Source organism: Myiozetetes cayanensis, unplaced genomic scaffold (genome assembly GCF_022539395.1).
Source record: "Myiozetetes cayanensis isolate MyiCay16 unplaced genomic scaffold, myiCay2020 scf3, whole genome shotgun sequence".
In the NCBI taxonomy this organism is placed as follows: Eukaryota; Metazoa; Chordata; class Aves; order Passeriformes; family Tyrannidae; genus Myiozetetes; species Myiozetetes cayanensis.
The window spans coordinates 66,890,767-66,909,948 of record NW_026087521.1 but is presented as its reverse complement, the minus strand read 5'-3'; the positions used below and the strand labels follow the sequence as shown (position 1 = coordinate 66,909,948).

General features: G+C 38.5%; 1 protein-coding gene across 2 annotated transcripts in view; it reads right to left on the bottom strand.

The window, feature by feature from the left end:
- RERG (RAS like estrogen regulated growth inhibitor) overlaps positions 1 to 19,182 on the bottom strand; it is a 160,825-nt gene that overhangs the window by 56,872 nt on the left and 84,771 nt on the right. For both annotated transcript variants that reach the window (XR_007629897.1, XM_050323392.1), the window contains exon 3: positions 13,442 to 13,498. Coding sequence is in view for 1 of the 2 variants with exons in the window: in XM_050323392.1 (XP_050179349.1) it covers positions 13,442 to 13,498 (57 nt within the window). In the remaining variant the exon portion in view is untranslated. The remainder of the gene's footprint in view (positions 1 to 13,441; positions 13,499 to 19,182) is intronic.

Here is a 19,182-nt window from a genome sequence, read left to right as displayed (position 1 = left end):
CCTTACAGCTCTCCCAGCACAAGACCTGAAATGGGACACACAGTTTGACTAAATTTTATTTAGTGGAGGTCTTCCAGCCATTCTGAAACACACTCAAGTCCTTTCTACAACAGCGACACTTTTACGTCTCTCCATACAGCACAGCTTTTTGTTTCCTGTGTGTTAGACCTGCAAAGGGTTGTGCCTGTGGACACTGCACTCAGCACCCGTAGAAGGACACTTTCCTGTGGCAGAGAGCTCTGCAAGGCTGTATTTCATTTTTCATGTTTGCCCCTAGGGAAGGTTGCTGCCTATGAAAGACAAGTACTAGAAGTCTCAAAGTATCCAGCTCAACAGTCTGTCAGTGCACAGCTTGAAGTCTCACAAGATCAAAACCAGTATGGTTGCAGATGAAGGAAACTAACCACTAAGCTCAGGCCTTATACTGTGAAGAAATTCCAGATCAGTTAGCTATTTTAGGAATGTCTGTTTTAAACATTCTGAAATCATCACATTCCTGTCTTCCACCAAGAGATCAAGCAGTGATTTCACACCATGCTATTGGAAAAAAAAGGAACCCATTTACTATGTTCCAGGTTCTGGAAGCGGGCAACTAATCAGAAAGCTAATGACAAAAAGGCTTGTTTAATCTTAATAAGCTGATAAGCTAAATCTGATAGCATTTGACCTAAAACTTGGAAAATTATCTGTGCTAACATTCAGATTTATTACTGTTGCTAGCTCACAGATGGCCTATATCAAAAGGCAAATGTGTATGCTAGAAAAGTCTGGCCAGCGACTATGAATGCTTTGCATTGTCAGAGATACAATTCTTTCATTTGGTGCAAATCTCTTCAATAGGAATGAAGGATATATTGTAGGAAACACATTTCTTTAACTTGAACTTTTGAAAGGACTCGTGTTTGGTGAATGCCTTTTTTCGTTACATACTTAAGAATGTCAGCTCTTCATAATCATGAATGTTTCAAGCTGTCAGTGCTCTCCTCCCAAAACAAAAATGTCACTCCCTCCCTGTGCCACCTTAATGGCTGCAATAGCCCAGCTGTCTCTAACAGGGACAAATGGTCAATTTACTTAAGCAGATGGCAAGCACTCTTACTGTAGGGTTTCAGACAATGAAGACTGGGTTTTTAAAAAGGTTATAAATACCCCTTCTGTTTAGTATTTTGAAGCTGTTGAAGGAATTTGAGTCTACCTTTATGATCCTGAGGCTATACCTACACAGCAGAGTAAGATATATCTAAGTTTCTCAGTCTTATCTGTCTCTTCCACACACCCTCTTAGATGCAGCAATTTCCTCAGGGAATGCAGAAAAGGGTCTAGATAAGAAGCTCTAGTTTGGTGTGGAAGCTGCAGTGATATACCTTCAATGAGTTACGTCAGTGGCAAAAATGTTCAATGCTAGGTTGGGATTCCCTGTGTAGTACTCCAAGGGGAAAGTTATTTAGGAACTTACACTATGTTTCTTTGGGGGAGGCTGCCATGAAGAAGAGATGGCTCTCTGAGTAAGTAATGTGGTATTAGCTCCTTACTTGTTAAGACTTTGCAGTGCTTGGATGCCTTCAACCATCTGGCCTGCTTAACAAGTAGGTGTTGAGAATTGTTCCCCAGAACTTGCGAAAGTGCTCACCCAGCCTTGACTGCAGCATATCTGTGAAACATCCTTCTCAGGAGGCAGAGCGGGGTATGCCATGCAGATCTTCCCCATGAAATGGGAGAATAAATCTCTTGTGCTTGCTGCAGAAAAGCAGCATGATTCTGAAATGATACTTGAGTTCTCAAAATAGGACTCTGGCAGCTCTTTATGTTGCAAGTTTAACTCACTTTGGTTGCTCACACTGGAATGGAATTTGATCTTGGATGAGTAGCATCAATTTGGGTCAGATTTGTGTAAATAAATCTCAGTAAATGTGTCTTCCTGTGCTTTGGAATGTGTGGCAGCTGAGTGAATTTTAATGAGTGTAAAATGGCTGGGCATTGAAAACATTTTTTGGTGTAATCACAGACATGGCTTCTTCTTCAAGAGAACAGAAACACCTGAAGAATCTGGTTGTCTTATAACTTATAAGCCCTGAAGATGTGAGCTCTGGTCTGTTCACCTTGATCCCATGGTGCTTCACAAACGCATTGCCTTGCTTTGGTATTTATTAATATTGTTTTCTCTGTGGTGCCTTTTTCTTTTTTTTTTTTTTGAGACATGCAGCTAGAGAGAAATTACAGGACTTGAGATAGCTGCTGGATTCCCAGCTGAAACCCCACTGACAACACGGTGTCTGCGCTCAGCTAAGAACCCTTGACTCCTATTAGAGTTGATGAAGTAAAATAGCTGCTGGATATAGCTTGTCTGAGCTCTCTTCCAGGATAAATCACAACTCAAAAGCAGTTGGAAGTCTAAAATTGGTCAGATGAATCCAGGCTCTAAATGTCTTATGCTTACATCATCATGTTTAAGTAGAAAAAGAAAAGTGTAACACTGTACCAGTGGCTCCCAAAATTACTTCAGGTAACTTTCTGAGCTTCAGATTGTCATTTGCAGCAGGTGTTGCCCCCATCTTCTATCTTTTTTAGCTATATGGCTAAAACCTCATCAATGGAAAGGTAACTGTGGAGGTGTGTTTTGCTCTCCACAGGCTTGGCGTCAAATCTGCCAGCTTCAAAGAAGAGTTAGGGAGCTGCTGACTGAGATGTGGTTTGCCTGAAGATGACAGTGCTGTGGAAATAGTAAAATTTAGTGGGTTGCTCTGTTTCAATATAAATAAGTAAATCTGACCTGTTTCTTGTTGGTCTGGGGGTGTGCTATGCTTCTGGTCATATTTGCAATAACAAGCTCAGAGGTGCTGGTAAGTGTGGGTTTGAAAGATGATGCCAGACTTCAGAGTCCCTCTGGTTTATAAAGCTGCAATACCCCATCACTCTTGCTGTGCAAAGCACTCTTGGTTCTCATAGCAAAATATTGTTTGAAAAATTGAAGTTTATTTCAAAAATATTTAGAGCTGTCAAAAGTCCTGAGAAGCATGGTGGAAAGTGGTAGCAGTTGGCTTGGTTTTAAGCCACAATATTTTGGTAATAGGAACTGAATAAATCTTTCAAATTTCCACAGCTGCTGAATGATTATGGAAATGATGATTTTGGTGAAAATGAAATAAAAAACTTCCCTGAGGGCTCTCAGTGTTTATAAGCATGTTACAAGTCTCCCTATTCTTCTTAAAAGTAGGATTTTTAAAAATACAGGGAAGAAAACCCTACTTATATAGAGAAAACTTTGAAGCTCATGACTTACAGACTGTCTATGGATGCAACATTAAGTCATAGCTTGACCACATCACATCCTTGCACTATGTTTATTGGGACATATTTAATACAGTTTTGACCTATAAGTCTTAGCTGGTCATCTATCAAACCTGTTTGTTCAGGAGTATCCTGATTTATTAAACATATTTGTTCCAGAATATTATATTTTCTAAACTATCTGAAAAGTAATTTTTTTGGTTCTTGGTTTATATTTGTAATAATGTAAAAAGTTGTTTTCAATTTTTTTGAACTGGCAATATATATTGCTCTGGAAGGAAGTATTTGCATGGAAGGGATTATTGGGTTTAGGGTAGTACTTGTAGTAAAAGTAGGTAAATCAGCTGAGAAGGAGCAATGACATGACATACACCATTTTACATTCAAACTTAAGGAGCAGCCTAGTCTTGTTTGTTTACTTTTAAGTACAGAAGGACACAAACTCTGTTTCTATATAGAATTTAGTCCATTTTTGTCAAGAAAGGTTAATAAAGCAAGGATATATAAAAATTCTTTAAGAAACTTTGGTCTCATGGTGGTTTTCAGCCAGTTGGACCCAAGAAATGCAAGGTATCTGGAGAAGGAGTTTTTGTGTAATGATTATAGCTGAGTTTTCAGACCAAAAAGCTTCAGTTAATAGGTATGAACTTCAAAGTTATGGTTAAAGTCTTCTTGGACAGCAGTGCAGTAGAATGTTTAAAATATTACAGTTCCCCATAGTTAGTTATATTAACCTAATAAAGGTTCCTGTTATTTTGGGTTTTTTTTTGTTAATTCCCTGCTCATTTAGACTCCCTCTGTCTTTGACATGCATCAGGATGGCACCTGTCTATCACATTTGAGAAAAATTACTTTGACAGCTGGTCTTGTCTGACATCTTCTCCAGATCCTTCCTTGAGCCTGCTGTCCCCCTCTGCATTTCCTTTCTGCTTCAGGAACTTTCCACCTTTTAGAAAGCCCCTGTGAGCTGAATGTACCTTCCTGACTCATAAAGTCTCTCCTGCCTTCTTCCTTCCTCAACTCCAGCTTTTTTCAAAACACAGCTGAATGTACTTTTTCTTGCTTACATCTGACTGTTACATATTCCCTCTGTTATTTACCTTACAGGAGGGCTTTTATTTTGCAACCATCAGTGGTTTTACAGTAAGCACAGTACCACCCTTGTATATTTAAAACATATTTCTAATGCTAAGGCAGTGTAACTTCATGTAACCCTCTATTCATTGATACCACAGACCCCAAAATTAGCATAGTTGGGTTATTTATCAATAACCATCAAACAACATGCCATCCATGGTCATTGCCTATTATTATCATGTGTAAAAGCAAAAGTAGTAAAGGTAAAGTTTCTGGAAGGAAACTTTGTGACTGACAGTCCTGATAATTGGACTCGCACTCTTCAGTGTTATGCTTCTACATGTGTAACCTCAAGAATCAGGAAATACAGAAGGAAGAGTTCCAGGAGGTTGTACACACATCAGAGGTGTCATGTGCCCTTTATGTACAACTATCATACTACATAAAAATTCATGTCAAGCTACAAATTTAAACCAAAACACATATGAAAGAAGAATATATCAGTTTGCAGAGATTTAACCCAACTCTAGGGTCTCTAGTCTGCTTCACATGCAGTCTGCTGTTGTGAATGGGAGGCACTGCACGCAGCAAGTGTGCCTCAGATTGCTGAGCTGCTTTTAGTTGCCATTTTCAGTGCAAGCTGAAGCTGTCAAATGTTTCTGTCCTATATAAATCCAGGCTGAGTGGGGCACAGGGCCCACTCATGCCCTTGAGGAGGCACAGGGCAGAAGAGCCATTATATGCTCTGGGAAGTCAGTGGACACATGCCTTTCTGCACAAGCCAGGATGCAGGGCTGTCCCTGGTCCATGAAGATGGGTAAAGGCTGTTTGTAGATGACCTTAGAAGAAGATTCAGGGGCTGTGGGGACTCGTCAGGGACAAAGGATACCCTGTGGAACACAAGGACACAAGCAAAGAAAACAGCTACTGCACTATGAAATATGGAGAAAAATTCAGAAGAAATGAGGTTTCATTAGGTCACTGCTTAGTAAGCAGTTTGGGTTTATCATGTTTTCCTATTTTTGCTACAGTGGGACAGTAATAGATTGCTAGTGCATGCATAGCCTCACTAGACTATAAAGTTCTAATCTTGATATGAAAGGATCTGCTGAATCCCTAGATTTACTCTTTTTTTTTTTTTTAAGGTAAAACACATGGGAGATTTTTTTCTTGATGTGTTGATATTTTCAATAAATAAAATTTTGGCCTCCAAACAGAAACTGTAGAATGCAGTTTTCTTGGAGATACCTCTAAAAATAATGGTAAGTATGTTTATTTGTTGCCTTCTGCATATGATTTCTTCTGCTGCATGCAAAGAATGGGTTTCTTTTGAGGAGAAGTGAAGTGGTGTTCCATTTCTTTTTCTGTGGTTTCTGTCCTCATCTAGCTTTTACTGAGATAGGCAGAGAAAATGTGTACAGGTACTGGGGAACTGGACTCCTTAAGGCATGCTAAAACAAAACCAACAAAGAGCAGTGCTAACTAGTAGGGACCAAGCTTCAAGGTTTAAACAGTTGTTGGTTGTTTTGTTTCTTTTTTTAATTGTATGACTTAACTTTCCCAACAACATTTGACAGAGATGTTGGTTCCTGCTAGGAATTATGTCCATTATAAATTTAAGTCTAAATAAATCTTATTTTGCTATGCCTTTTTGTTCTACTATGGCAAGAAGCTTGTGTTGGTGAAACTGTTCCACATTATTTTTGCCAATATAAACGGAAAGTAACCAATCAAACTTTTCTCACACCTAAACCAAGCAAAACAAAAGCCTGTTCTCCTGAAGGTGCAAAAGCAGCACTGGAAAACTTGAAATCATTTCAGAATATGATGAGTAAGAAAAATAGGGACAAAATATTTTGCAGCTGTAGCTATAGTAAGAACAGCCACTGCCATTCCTGATTTTTGCTGTCTGTTGAGCTACCATAAAAAAGCAGTATTTTTATTGCTGACATCAAGAATATCTTCATCTTGAAACTATGAAAGAAAACAAACCACATTTTCAGATAACTACTTCCCATGTTATTGAAAGTATCTTCCTCTGCTGGTCTCAATTACAATTTCATCATTTCAAGTCTTCGTTGAGCATTTTAGAAGCCAGTGTTGGTGTCTTAAGGTGCTCTAGGACATATGAGTCCATTTCCTTAGAAACACCTCAGAGAAATTTGGAATACTTTCACAGCTCATTGCTATAATATACATTCAGTATAAATTCCTCCTGCTGAAGAGTACAGTAAAAATGATGCAACATATTAAATGTATATCGAGTTAAATAATGTTTCTACTTTCTCGATGAAGGAAAAATAGAAGCCTGGGGAGATGCCAAGGAAGGCACAATCTGGACTATTGAGAACTGAATCCCTTAAGCACTGAGGCAGAAGGAATGAGTAATTTTGTCAATAAAAATCAAGGATACTAATAGCTAGAGTCTGGCTTGAAAATAATGCTGTTGCACAGTGATTTATTAAATGTCTACACATTTGTCATGGTACTCCCTGACACACAGGTTGGCAGCCATTCATCCCTTCTAGCCCCAAATGATTGGTTACCATTACATCTCACTTTGGCTGAAAGCCTGTACCACAGCACACGTGTTATTCCTTACTGTGCTTGGATAAGCTGTAGTTGTCAACATGAATGTTCAGAAGAAATATGCTGAAGGTAAAATTCTGCAAGATGACGGCAGAACTCTCTCCTCTTTTGCTAACTATGGAAAATGGTTATTTTTAATTATGAGCATGTTATAGCACTGTGTAGACTGCAGTATCCTGTTGTGAAACAGGAAGAAGAGAGAGCTGGAAGAAGATCCTTCCCCAGGCTGCCTTCCTCTTATGGCTGCTGGTCTGTCTACCTTTACACGCTAGGGCTGAAGGGACCATCAGATTTTGCCACAGTTTAGTGTGGGCTACTCTGTTAGAAGTTCTGTTTGCTGTCTGTGCAGTTTCTCAGCTGTGCTGCTGGAGTATTTTTGTGGTAAAGGCAGGCAGTTAAACTTTCAGGAGTGTTAAGAAAAATTTGCTGAGTAAGCCGCAAGTCAAGAAAACTAAAAATCTACAATATACAAAGATGTGTTTCCTCAACTTGTAATCAGCAGGGAAAGCAATTCTGGGGATCAAGAGTTTGTTACTCCGACATTATTCCAGCTGTCCAGTCAGTATGCTAGCTCAATAAAGCAGAGAGCAATGACAGTCCTTGAAAACTATATTTGGACCCGAGCTCTTTCTCAAGGCTTCATTGGCACAAAATTATCCCAACAAGATAGTTCTTGCATCTTCTCTTGCCAGGGTAAATTATAATATATAATAAATAATATTAAATCCTTATACTTCTTAATGAGGTCTTGGTTCCCACTGCTAAGCTGTTTCTGATTATCAACAATTTTCATGCAAGCTAGTTTGGATATATTCCTGCTTTGCTTTGTTATTTATGATGTTCATAAAGACCTGCATTTATCAAGGGTAGAAAAGAAACTCAGGCCAGCATTATTTGCTACTGTTGTCATGTATGGCATCTGCAAACTTCTCTTGTGCTCCCTGAATGATAATATTTTGCTAACAGAACCCCAGCTACTGATGTAGGAAAAACTACTCTTCTAATGTAAAAACAATCATCCTTGCAGTAAGTTTTCCAATGGGAAAAGCCTTGTTGCTAATGTAAACAATATCTTCACAAACTGATTTCTGCTATTCTTGCCACAGCGGTGAAATTTGGAAGTCTTGAGCTGGTCTGTAGGAGATTAAGTTCTGTGCTGTGAGAGAACTAACTAGAAGTGTCTGTCTAACAGACTAACAGAGATGTCTGTCTCGTTCTCTCAAGCACTTGTTTACGTAGTGTGTACCTTTCTGCAGTCCCATGTTCTGTTGGAGAAGAATGGTGCTATCATGGGCCTTTCATAATCAAGCTAGTGGGACAGCAATTTGTAATACTTTATACTCCTAGATGGGAGATTTACTGACACCCATACATTTTACCCATTTTACACATTTCGTGTCTTACAGGCTGTCTGTATGTTATTGCAGAGGACTTCACAGAAACATCAGCTTGATTTTTTTATTTGCCCAGCAGAAAAAAAGTGAATAAAAACCAGTAAAGAAATTGTGATACCATTGGAAGAAATAGTCTTTAGAAATATCACTATTAATCTAGCAAAATTATAATTTTTCTTAAGGCTCATATTTCTTTACGGTTACCTCTGCTCCTTTAAAGTCCTTCAAAGAACAGTCTTTTCTCTATCCCATTCAAATTAAATAAACTCCTTTGCTTTGCCTCTCTTTGCCTTCATAGACAGGCCAGTCTGTCTTGCCCTGTTCTATTGATTATCTGTTCAGAGACAGTTTTCCTTTCACAAATTGGCAAAGTTGTGGGAACAGATAGAGAAAGACATCTAGGGATAGTGTGAGAAAGCCAAAATACTTTTAGAAAGGTCAGCAAAAATACTGTCTTCCTGTTCGCTGGTATAAGTAGACTTTTTTCTAAAATCTAGTTTTTTGAAAAGTGCTTGGTGCTTCTGTGCACCTTTGATACATAAGCCTTAACTCTGAGTACTAGTTATTTAAAGGATTTACAATCCTTCTACAAGATGAATGATTTTATAGGTGAGGAAGCAGAGACTGCAAGCAACAGATCAGTGATAGAAATAGAAAAGAACTGAGGAGACTGTCTCCTGCACTTATCTGTGGTTTTATTTCTTTGGTTTTGTCCTTATGTGGCAAAAAAAAAAGACATTTAAGTCCCCCAGCCTCAGAAACCACCTGATTCTCCCAACTTTATGTAAAAATACTGATTCTGAAAAATGAAAAAACCTATTTCATAATCCCCCATCCTTTTTTTTTTTTTTAATTCTTGGATATCCCAACTCTGTTTCTAGTGAAGCGAATTGTTCCAGTTATGGTGGAACAACAAATGTGTTCTCAGAGAAATACTGCAGAACTTATTTTTAAAAGCACTCAGCACTCAGCTATAGTAATGATGAATTTTCTTCTCTCATAATTTGATCCAGGAGATTCTCCCTGCATGTCATGGCTTATGGAGGCAAGAAATTAGCTGCTACCCATGGCCTCCTGCAGGCCATCTGTTTGTCTACTGCTGTGATGGCTCTTTGGGCTTCCTCCTCCTTTTTTGCCTCCCAGGAAAAAACAGATTTAGCAGTTCCCTTGATGGCTGACTCCAGATTTAAAATCAGTTAAATAACAAACCACAATATCTCTCTATCTTTGAGCTCAGTTGAAGGCACCCAAAGTTCTGGGCACTGCCACTAGCTCATGGGGGAATTGCGCAGATGCAGACTTATCGCAATTTACTGGTAATGAGGAGACCAGCTACTTACAGCAACCTTGAGAGTCATGGTGAGAAACTCTGTGTCACTGAGGTCCAAGAGAGTCTTGCATTCCTGATAAAAGTTTACCCACAGAGGGTATGTGGCCAAATAAAGGCCCTTCCACCTTGACACTCATCCCACAGAGTGTGTCCATCTCTGAGATGATGCTGGCTGGCAAGTGTTCCACATTTATACACTTCTGGTTTGTGGCAGCAGTGAGGTGATAGAGACTCAAGAGGACCCCCTGAAGCAGTGCTGCTGCCAGGGTGACTGCTTGCAGGCTGCAAACTCTGCCTAGTGCCAGCAAATTGTCAGCCTGCTGCCACCCCATTCCTGGCAAGCGCTGCCAAAACGGTACATAGGAATGCTTGTTTTCACGATGCCTCTACGAATCTCTTAATAGACCCAAATTGAAATAAAGAACAAATTTCCAGTTCTGTATTAAATCCAGTGCAGATAAGTTGCTGATGTTTGTGAAGTGCTTTTAGTCTGTGGCTTAAGTGGTACCCTAACCAGGCCAAGTGCTTTGAAGCCTTCTAACATCACACCAAATTTGCTTATTCATTTTCAAGTTGTGTTCTATTTTAAAACATATTAGTGAATTTTGGTGAAATCCATGTGGTAACCCAATCCCCTTTCTCAGTACATATTTAACAAGCTAAAGAAAGCTAGTTTAATGCTGTATTCATTTATTTAATGTTTTAGAAAACAACTGCATGTATTTTTTAAAATGTGCAGTTCCAGCCCCTTTCTACATGGACCTCTTTCATTGAACCATCTAATTCTGTTGCAAACATGAGATAGCTGTGTAATTTACTATAAATAAAGACTGATTTGGAAACTTATTCACCTTGATAATGCCAGGTAACCACATAGCCTGAGGAATTTTAAAAACAAACAAAAAACCCATGCCAAGATGGTGACAGAAATGATGGAGAAGTCCAAGCTGATGGTTAACACTCCCCAGAAAATGAACTTTTCTGTAGTTGTTACCCCTCGGCTGGGAACAAATAAAAAGCTCAGTGAGATGTACTTTTGCAAAGATGCAGCTGAGATGCTTCCACAGATCCAACATCATGCACAAAAGCAGCAGAGCTGCAAAGCCCTGACTTCAGCAGCAGCTCCATGTGCCAAAGCTTGAAAGATTCAGTGATTTTCCTCCCACCAGAAAATGTTATTTTGTGGTTTGTAATTCGGCTCCTGGAGATACAGCAGTATATCCAGGTGTTGCTAAAAATACGGTCCTTCATTTATTTCTGGCAGGTTAAAATAGTAAAGAATAGTAAAGGTATGGGGTTTTTCCCCTTCCAGATACAATCTGCCACCCATGAATTAAAAGAAGAATAGGGTTTTTTAAATCTGATGTTTAGTTTAGGATAATGTTGAATTTCCATCAGGCCTTGGACAGCTTGGTGAAAACTTTCCTAAAAATAGGAATTATCAGGGGATTCCTTGGATCAGAGGGTTAATGGGTTGTTGAAAACTTGACATAAGAAGTAAACTATAAATATGAAACTTTTGTCACAGCCCCAGTGATTTTGGCAAAACTTCCTGTTGCTTAGGAGCTGGATAGTTTGCATCTGTTTTACTCATGTCCTTCCAGAATTACTTGACAAAGCTGCTTATTTCTCCTTGTAGAGCAAACGAGTCTCACTGACACAATTTCAGTGTTTTATATGGGCTGAACATGTAGAGATCGCTCTTTCCACCCAACTGCCAGTCCATGACTGCTAAGAAGAAATAAATGTATTCTGCTAAAACTTTTCAGTGGATTCAGCTTGGTGATGTTTGCAGGTAACTAGACACCAAATTACTTCAAAGACAGAAATGCATTCTTTCAAGCACTGTTTTTTAAAGCTTTTGAAGGTCCAGTTAATTTCTGATTGATCCCTGAAGACCTGGATAGTGGTTACAATTTCAGGATATTTTTTTAACACTTCAGAACCTTCTTTGAATCCCACTCTGATCCTTAGTTTGAAAAAATAATACTTAAAAAAACAATTTCTGGTGGGCAGCTTTCACCAGAGATCACTGTGATCAAGAAACAACTTACTGACAATAATTTATTAGTTTTTGAATTTTCTCAAACCTTCTCAAACCTTTGCTCAAACCTGAGCAATTTAAAGCACTTAGCATCACAATGACTGTAATATATAATTTTTAAGCTGTTATTCTTTAAACTGAATGAGAATGTAGAATTCAGTAAGCCGTGAGAGATTTAATTTTTGGTTTATTGAGATAGGACTGTTGTCTGCACGAAAGCTTTGTGTTGCAACCATTAAATTCCTGAGGGGCATAGTAATTTGCAGTTCTATTCCTTTGTAAAACAGAAACAAATGTCAAGCCTTGTACAGCAAAAAGGGCACGGGGCCTTCACAATAGGGGAAAAATAATAAACCTTGCAGCTTGTTAATAACTTTGTTTGTGTGCTTAAACAAGGCAAAAAGGATGCTTTTGCATGCAGTGTCCCTGTAAGAAGTTAATGAACTTAGACTACACTGATATAGAACACTTTATACACATCTTGTCAAGTTATTAAAATGATGTAATAGTAACAGAGATGTGAAGAACTAAAACTAACAACACTAACAGAACGTTATCCTGAACATCCCCCTGTGCAGCACAATAAAGGCGACACATAATTCACTGATGAATATATATTGATAGTAGCAGATAAAAGAATGTATTGGAGTTTAGGTTGTTCTGAGATTTATTTTCCCCAGATAAGGTTTCTGATATCTGTCATCTATTCATCTTGTCAGATAAAAATACTAATATGATCCTGGATACTTTGCTTTTTTCAAAGGGCTACTTGGGGTCTGTAATAGAAGATATTAAACTTTGCTTTTGCTGTGCAAGTTTATGGCATTCTCTATTTCCTTAGTCAGACCTCTTATAGAAAGAACATTAATAAAGAAATAGATATTTAACTGTATGATCTCCATTGGAACCTGCAAAGAAAGGTTAGGAAGGAGACAGAAACACATGGTTGGAAAAAAAGGAATTTCCCAGCTCTTTACTTTGTGAAGGCCTCAACTTGCACTTCTTGGCCCAGATCTGTTCTGGTGCAGAGCATTTAAATATACACTAACTTGAGAAATTCTAAGAAATTTGACCGTGGCAAAAATTTTATGTCAGGCCTCTAATTCAGTGTAACTGTTGGACATGTTTTTTGAGATATCTGAGCCAGCTTCTTGAAAGTGCCAGACCCAACAGAGCTAAGTGGGAGCAGTGTAAAAGACATGTGGATGATTTTTGATGTTTGGTGCCCCTATCTGGTCACCCAAAAACTGAGACACAATATATGTTCAAAAGTGAGGACAAAAAACTTACCTAAGTCTACGTATAGTGACAGTAAGAACCTACAGATTTTTCCCCTGAATTTTTAAGGCCTGTATTCCAGCCATCTTATTCTCTAGCAGATGATGTTTGGGTTATTCAAAAGCAGAAAACTGATCGCACACTAAATGATTTGCAGAGTGAAACACAAGCACAATTGATTTCAATGGCAAAATTCCCAGGGACTTGTGTGGGCAGAAATGTGCCTCATGCAGTAATTCAGCTTTCGACTGGGTGTGTTACTACTTCTCTATTCTGCTGTCTTAGGTAACAGTTTGTTCCAGCTTTAAATGACCATAGAGAAGCTTTGTACAGCAAATTTAAAGGTTGACTATGGCTTGCAACTTTAACTCTATGAATTTCCGTTCTTTCAGCCATGCTATTAAATATAGCATACAATGCTTAAAGAATCAAATAACCTACCTAGCGTTGGATCGTACTCCCAGATGAACCGTTTGGTCAGGAAGCGTACAACAAGAGCTGGAGAGACAAAGATTTCGGGTCAGAAACACAAGACATCAACTCAACAATTTTTTTTTTTAAAGATTTCCCAGCAATTTTCCATGTAAAAGGACATGAAGCAGCTTCCCTGAACTGTCAGCAGAATTCAGTGTCGCTTATTGTAGCAGTTGAGAACTTTTCAATGTTTGTGGCCCATCTTAGACTTTAGGAGGGGGGAAACAAAATGAAAATAAAACCAAAACTCTTTACAGCATTCATCATTTACCCATGTAACAATGCATGGCAAAGAACACCAGAAGGTTTTGATGGTACTCTAATTTTTTCCACCTTTTTTTTTTTTTTCTACAATTAAGGAAGCAAAACAACCCCATTTACAATGCTATGAGCAGATGACCTTTGGAAAAAAACATTGCTTTGGATGCTTTAGGTTTTCTATAAGCAGTAGAAAAAGAACTGGCAGTTTTTGAACCACAATGCTTCAAAATGAGGACTGTTCAAAATTTCATTCTTAAAAACTTCCTCTTCAGATTGTAAATAAGGCAGAAATAATTGGTTAAATAGCTTCCTTCTCTATTTTGGCATACCTTCCTTGTAACAATTTACCTTCTATGTTTTGCTTACTTGTCACTTAAAACAAACAGCTATAATATTTTAAACCAATGGTCAACATATGCTATTAATCAATTTGCAGAAATAGAGAAAAAAGTTTAGATTTTGGAGCACTGGGCAGCTAGTTCCTAGTTTCAGTTTATAGGCTAAGATTTTACTACTTATGTTCTTATATTTATTTTTTTTCTATCCTTCCACCCTTTTTAAAAACAACTTATATGGACTTTGATTATGTTCAAATGTAAAACTAAGCAGTGCTTTGAATTTCCAGTGAAATTCCAGTTAATTTCATTTCTAGTAAATGAATCATTTGCTACTGCCAACTATTCAAAATCCTTTCTGCATTTACAAGATGAAGCCAGTGATATCACTGCACTAGCTATGACTGCAGCCATTACAGCTGTAGAAAAAGTTTTCCTTGTCATCAGCCCTGTAGGATTGTTCACTCTTTTGGTTGCAGATGGACAGTAAAAGGTGACAGCTAAACTCAGTTCTAATCCTTTTCAAAATTAAAGCTGTGAGAATACCCTATATACCAGATTTCTGTGCCCAAGACTAGGAGAAGGCAACAGTCTGAAGAATAAATCTAATGACTTAAGACTGGCTTAATCAGACAAATAGAACATTAGTTTTCAGAAGATTAACTATGCCTCCTCCTTGGAGGGGTAAGAAGAAGCTGATCCTAAAGAAATGAGATCACCACACAAGAGGCAATTTTAAACTGGTGTTATTTTAAGTTTCTATTTTCCTTAGGAAATACTTTTTTTTTTTTTTTACTTTACTTCTTGGCAGAAATGCTCTCCTTGTCCCCTTGTCCCTCAGAGTAGATGTGGCAATTCTTAGTTGAAGTAATTTTTCAGGTCATAGTCCTTAACACGAATGCCATGACAATACAAGATGACCTCTGTGTAGCTTATTTTCCATCTATGATGATGTTGCACCAGGACTTTTTTTCCACACTTTTTATCTTAGATTGAATAGATTAAACATTGCGATGTTTTGAAAATTGGTTCCTGATTCTTCTCTAATTGTTAGTTGTAGTTTCTTTCTCACCATCTTTCTCACCATTAAAAAATGCTTTCTTCTTTCACAGTCATGCTGTGAGGGAGAAGCAGTGATGTGCGTACCTGTGTTGCAGTGCCTGAGCCTGGACTTGGAGTAGCTACTGAAGTGAGGAAAGGCAGAAGAGAGTGGAGAACCTGTCCAACTATTTTTATATTTAAACATGGTCCACTTAGTTGTGATAACCTTATGCTTACAGATGGAAATTGTTGGAGAGGAGGGTCAAAATGCTGAACAGGACTGGAAGAAAGTCTCATGCACTAATGCCTAGAGCAAGTGATAGAGAGCAGCAACTCTGAAGGAGAAGAGGGAGAAGAGTTGATTTTGGAGGTAGCCCAAAAGAAGGAAGGGAGAAGGTGATAAGCAATGAGAAGGAAAAGTAGAACTGGACTGCAACTACTGAGATGAGCCTGGGAGGAGAAAGGTACAGCTGTGTACAGAGGATGAAATAGGTACAGGTGTGGAGTGCTGCAAAGGTGAAGAATTAAAGATCACAGATATAAGCTCTGGTGAGAAGGTAAAAAACAGGTTGTATTTGTCTCCAGCACATACAGATATATAAATAATTACAAATGCAGGAGAGAGCTGAAGTAAAGAAATGAAGGATAGGAGGTGGCTGCCATGCACAGGGCCAGATGGCAATTAGGTCTCCCCTCTGGCAGGTCTCAGCAGGGAGCACAAGAAGCTCAGTGAGCTTGCTGGGCACTGCCAGTAATAAAGTACTTGAATGACGCTTGCTTGGGCCTGGTGAAAGGAAGAAAAAAACACCTCAGTACAACCCCAGGTGAGCGGGGAAGTGTCAGCTTCAGAGTCATGAACTCTGTTCCAGTTTTGGGAGTGTGCACCTCAGGGCTGTGCAGGGCTGCTGCTCCTGCGGGGCTGGCTCTGCCCAGTCTCCCCTCTTCTGACCCAGCCAATTACTCCAAAACACTTCTGCTCTCTTTCATGGCAATGATCACAGCCCATCCTGTAAAGTTTTTCACTTCCACACAGTTTTATGAGGCTGAATATTAGCACCTAACTGCATTTTACAGCTAGCTGCCGATGGGGAACGTGAGGTATTCTTGATCTGGAGTCTCTTCAGTTTATAAGTATTGCAGTCTATGCTGGGCAGGAAATCATTTTTGCCTTGTTTGGGGTGCTTAGCAGATGGGCCTCTGACCTCCAGTTGAGCATTAAAACAATGTAGGTGACTGCAGCCTGATTTGACTGAAAACAGTCAATGACAGGAGAGCTGTGAAGGGCATCCAAGTGCTTGGGCTGTCACTCTGGAGACCAGCTTGCTGGCTCACACTGCCTGCCCTAGCAATGATCCCCTAGAGCAGTGGTATTACTGTGGAGCCACGTTGTTTATGTTGAGCTCACTTATTGCCAGATTACATCACTTTTCAGTAAAATAACTCTGCCAACAGAAGAATCAGAAGTGAGGACATTAGCAGTAGTGCTCAAATTTCTGCTACTGGTATAAATGATGATTCAGGCAAAGCAGTAAAACTTCCCCCTGCCCTTAGCAATGCTGAATAGAAAGAGTTGAGATGGGCATTACTTCCTTCTTACCTTAGAAAAGTTGGGTGTACCCTGTGACCTGTTAGCCTTATTTAATATAAGGCTAATACTAATACTGAGCCAAAAATAGCCCAACTTACTAAAAAAAAAATAATTCAAATGCTAGGTTTTGATTCAAAATAACATTGAGGTTGAGACTGTCTGAAATACATTACTTTCTGACTAAATTAACTTGCTAATTCCAATATTCATATTAAAATAGCCATTTCCAGTGTTTATCTTCAAATGCATTTTGAAGCAACCAAGACTAGGATTGATGCAGTAGTTAATAGGAATGAATTTCATAGCCCTCCACTGAGACCAGTCCAGGCTCTTCCCCGAACACTTATGGCTTATGAAATACAAGAATTTGCAGGCTTAGAAGTAAAGAATCTCCAACAAACTGCATTTTGGATTCCCACTGTGTTTTTCAGAGACATGACCATTACCTATGGGAATTGATGTAATGTCCCAGCAAAGGAAGAATAGACTCATGTCTCTTTTTGCCTTTCCTTACACCCTCGCTTCCAAGTCAGCTGTTTTGTACATGGTATAAATTAGGGTAGAACTTGGCACAGGACTTTCATTCACTCATGTTTAAACCTTCTGCCTTAGAAGTTATTCTTGGAGAAGAAACATGACTATCTGTCAAATTCATCTGCAGTGCAACTCCACTGAAGACAATAAATTTATATCAGAAATTAACTTGGCATATAAACTGAGATTATCAACCACACAATTAATCAATTTCTTTTGAACTTGTGTGGCTGAGGCTCTTAGCTTTCAAAAATCTCTGTCCATATCTTTTGGAACTTTTTTTGTATGTGTGTGATATTTTGCGTCTTGCTTTAGTTCTTTGTTTGGATTTAGTAACATAAATGCTCTTGCTAAATTTACAATCTGTCTGAATACATGTCTTCACAAATTTGGTATTGTTCCAGCTAATGCAAGCTGAGGTTTTGGGGAAGAAGAGAAGCAGTGTTTTATTTGAAAAAATCCCCCTTCCTAAAAAGCTACAGAGTTCAAAGTTATTCTAAGAAAATAACAGTTCAGCAGTGAAATGATGACTCTTTTATGCCACGAGAATTTTCCGCTGTAAAAAACTCTAAAGGTAGTCTCATTATTTAACTTAAGAACAAATCCATTCCTGGTGCCATGATGATATGTCATAAGTAAACCATACTTGGCAGGAGACACCAGAGTGGTTAAAACCAAAGATTATAAGGATCAAAAGGCACTTTACAAATGAAATATTTAGGGTTTTTAAGTATATATTTTTGTTAGAGTTCATCCCCCATTACCCTTCTCATAGGCCTTTCATATACTGGAATTTCAGTCCACTTGGAGCATCATGTGGTAAGTTCCAGTCTGCAGGACAGCAGTGCCACTGGACTCTGGCATGCAATGTACTGCCTCCTTATGCAGTTCTGTGTCCAGTTTTGGGAAGAAATGGTTTGTTTTAAAAATAAAACCATAAGAATTTAATTTGCTCCTAAAAATGCAGATCACTTGGGGGTGTCTCTGTGTGTATGTGTGTGATTAAAACATGAAATTATAATACAGACTCCTTTTCTGATACCGGTAAGTGATGGATATAAACATGTAGTCATTACTTCTGGCTCTCCATCTGTGGGCCTGGGTTTGACTCAGCTTTGACAGTATCTCTGGCAATTCAGTGATGTGGGTATATGAGAAGTGAGTGAGACATTAACAGAAGGATTTCTCTGTGTTCTCTTCCTCTCTTGGACCTCACTGGTGGTCACTTCTGATGTTCAGATCTAATGTAGTAAACTAGAAGTTTACTACAGTAAATTTAATGGAGCAAAATGAGGTCAGTGAGGAAAAAGGAAAGGAAGAACTGTTCCAAGTAAAAAATGTTCTGGTTTATACTGTCTTGTTGTCTCAAACTCTTCATACTTTATGCAGTTTGTAGTCACTGTCTTAAGCAGTGAACTGTTCAGAAAAATTACTGCTTATGTTTTTGTTTTTCTCTGTAAGTGCACAGGGAGATCCTCCACTAACTGACAATATAAATACAAAGGCTATATATAGTTTAATATATAAAGATCAGTTAAATATAAATAACAAAAGTATATATTCTTATATATATATACTGTATAGCAATTTATATATAACAGTGTGTGTATATGTGTATATATATATATTTACACTGTGCTATAGGAAGTACAGACTAGGATTAAACAGCTGTGTGATGAAATGCATTTCTCTTGCCCTTCAGGAGGTCAAATTGCTTAGTGCAATGTAAGCTTTTGTTCTTCCATGGTAATGGTGTGGACCATTACCATTACAGTCAGATCTGTGGACTCAAATCTGACCGCCAAAAACGGTTCAAATGTCTTTTTGTTCTAGTGGGTGTATAAAGAGACGGGAATACCTGTCTCAGATATCTATCTTAATCCCCATAACAGGATCATGGACTAAACTAACATTCCATGTTCAAGTATACTTCAAAACCACAAACATAC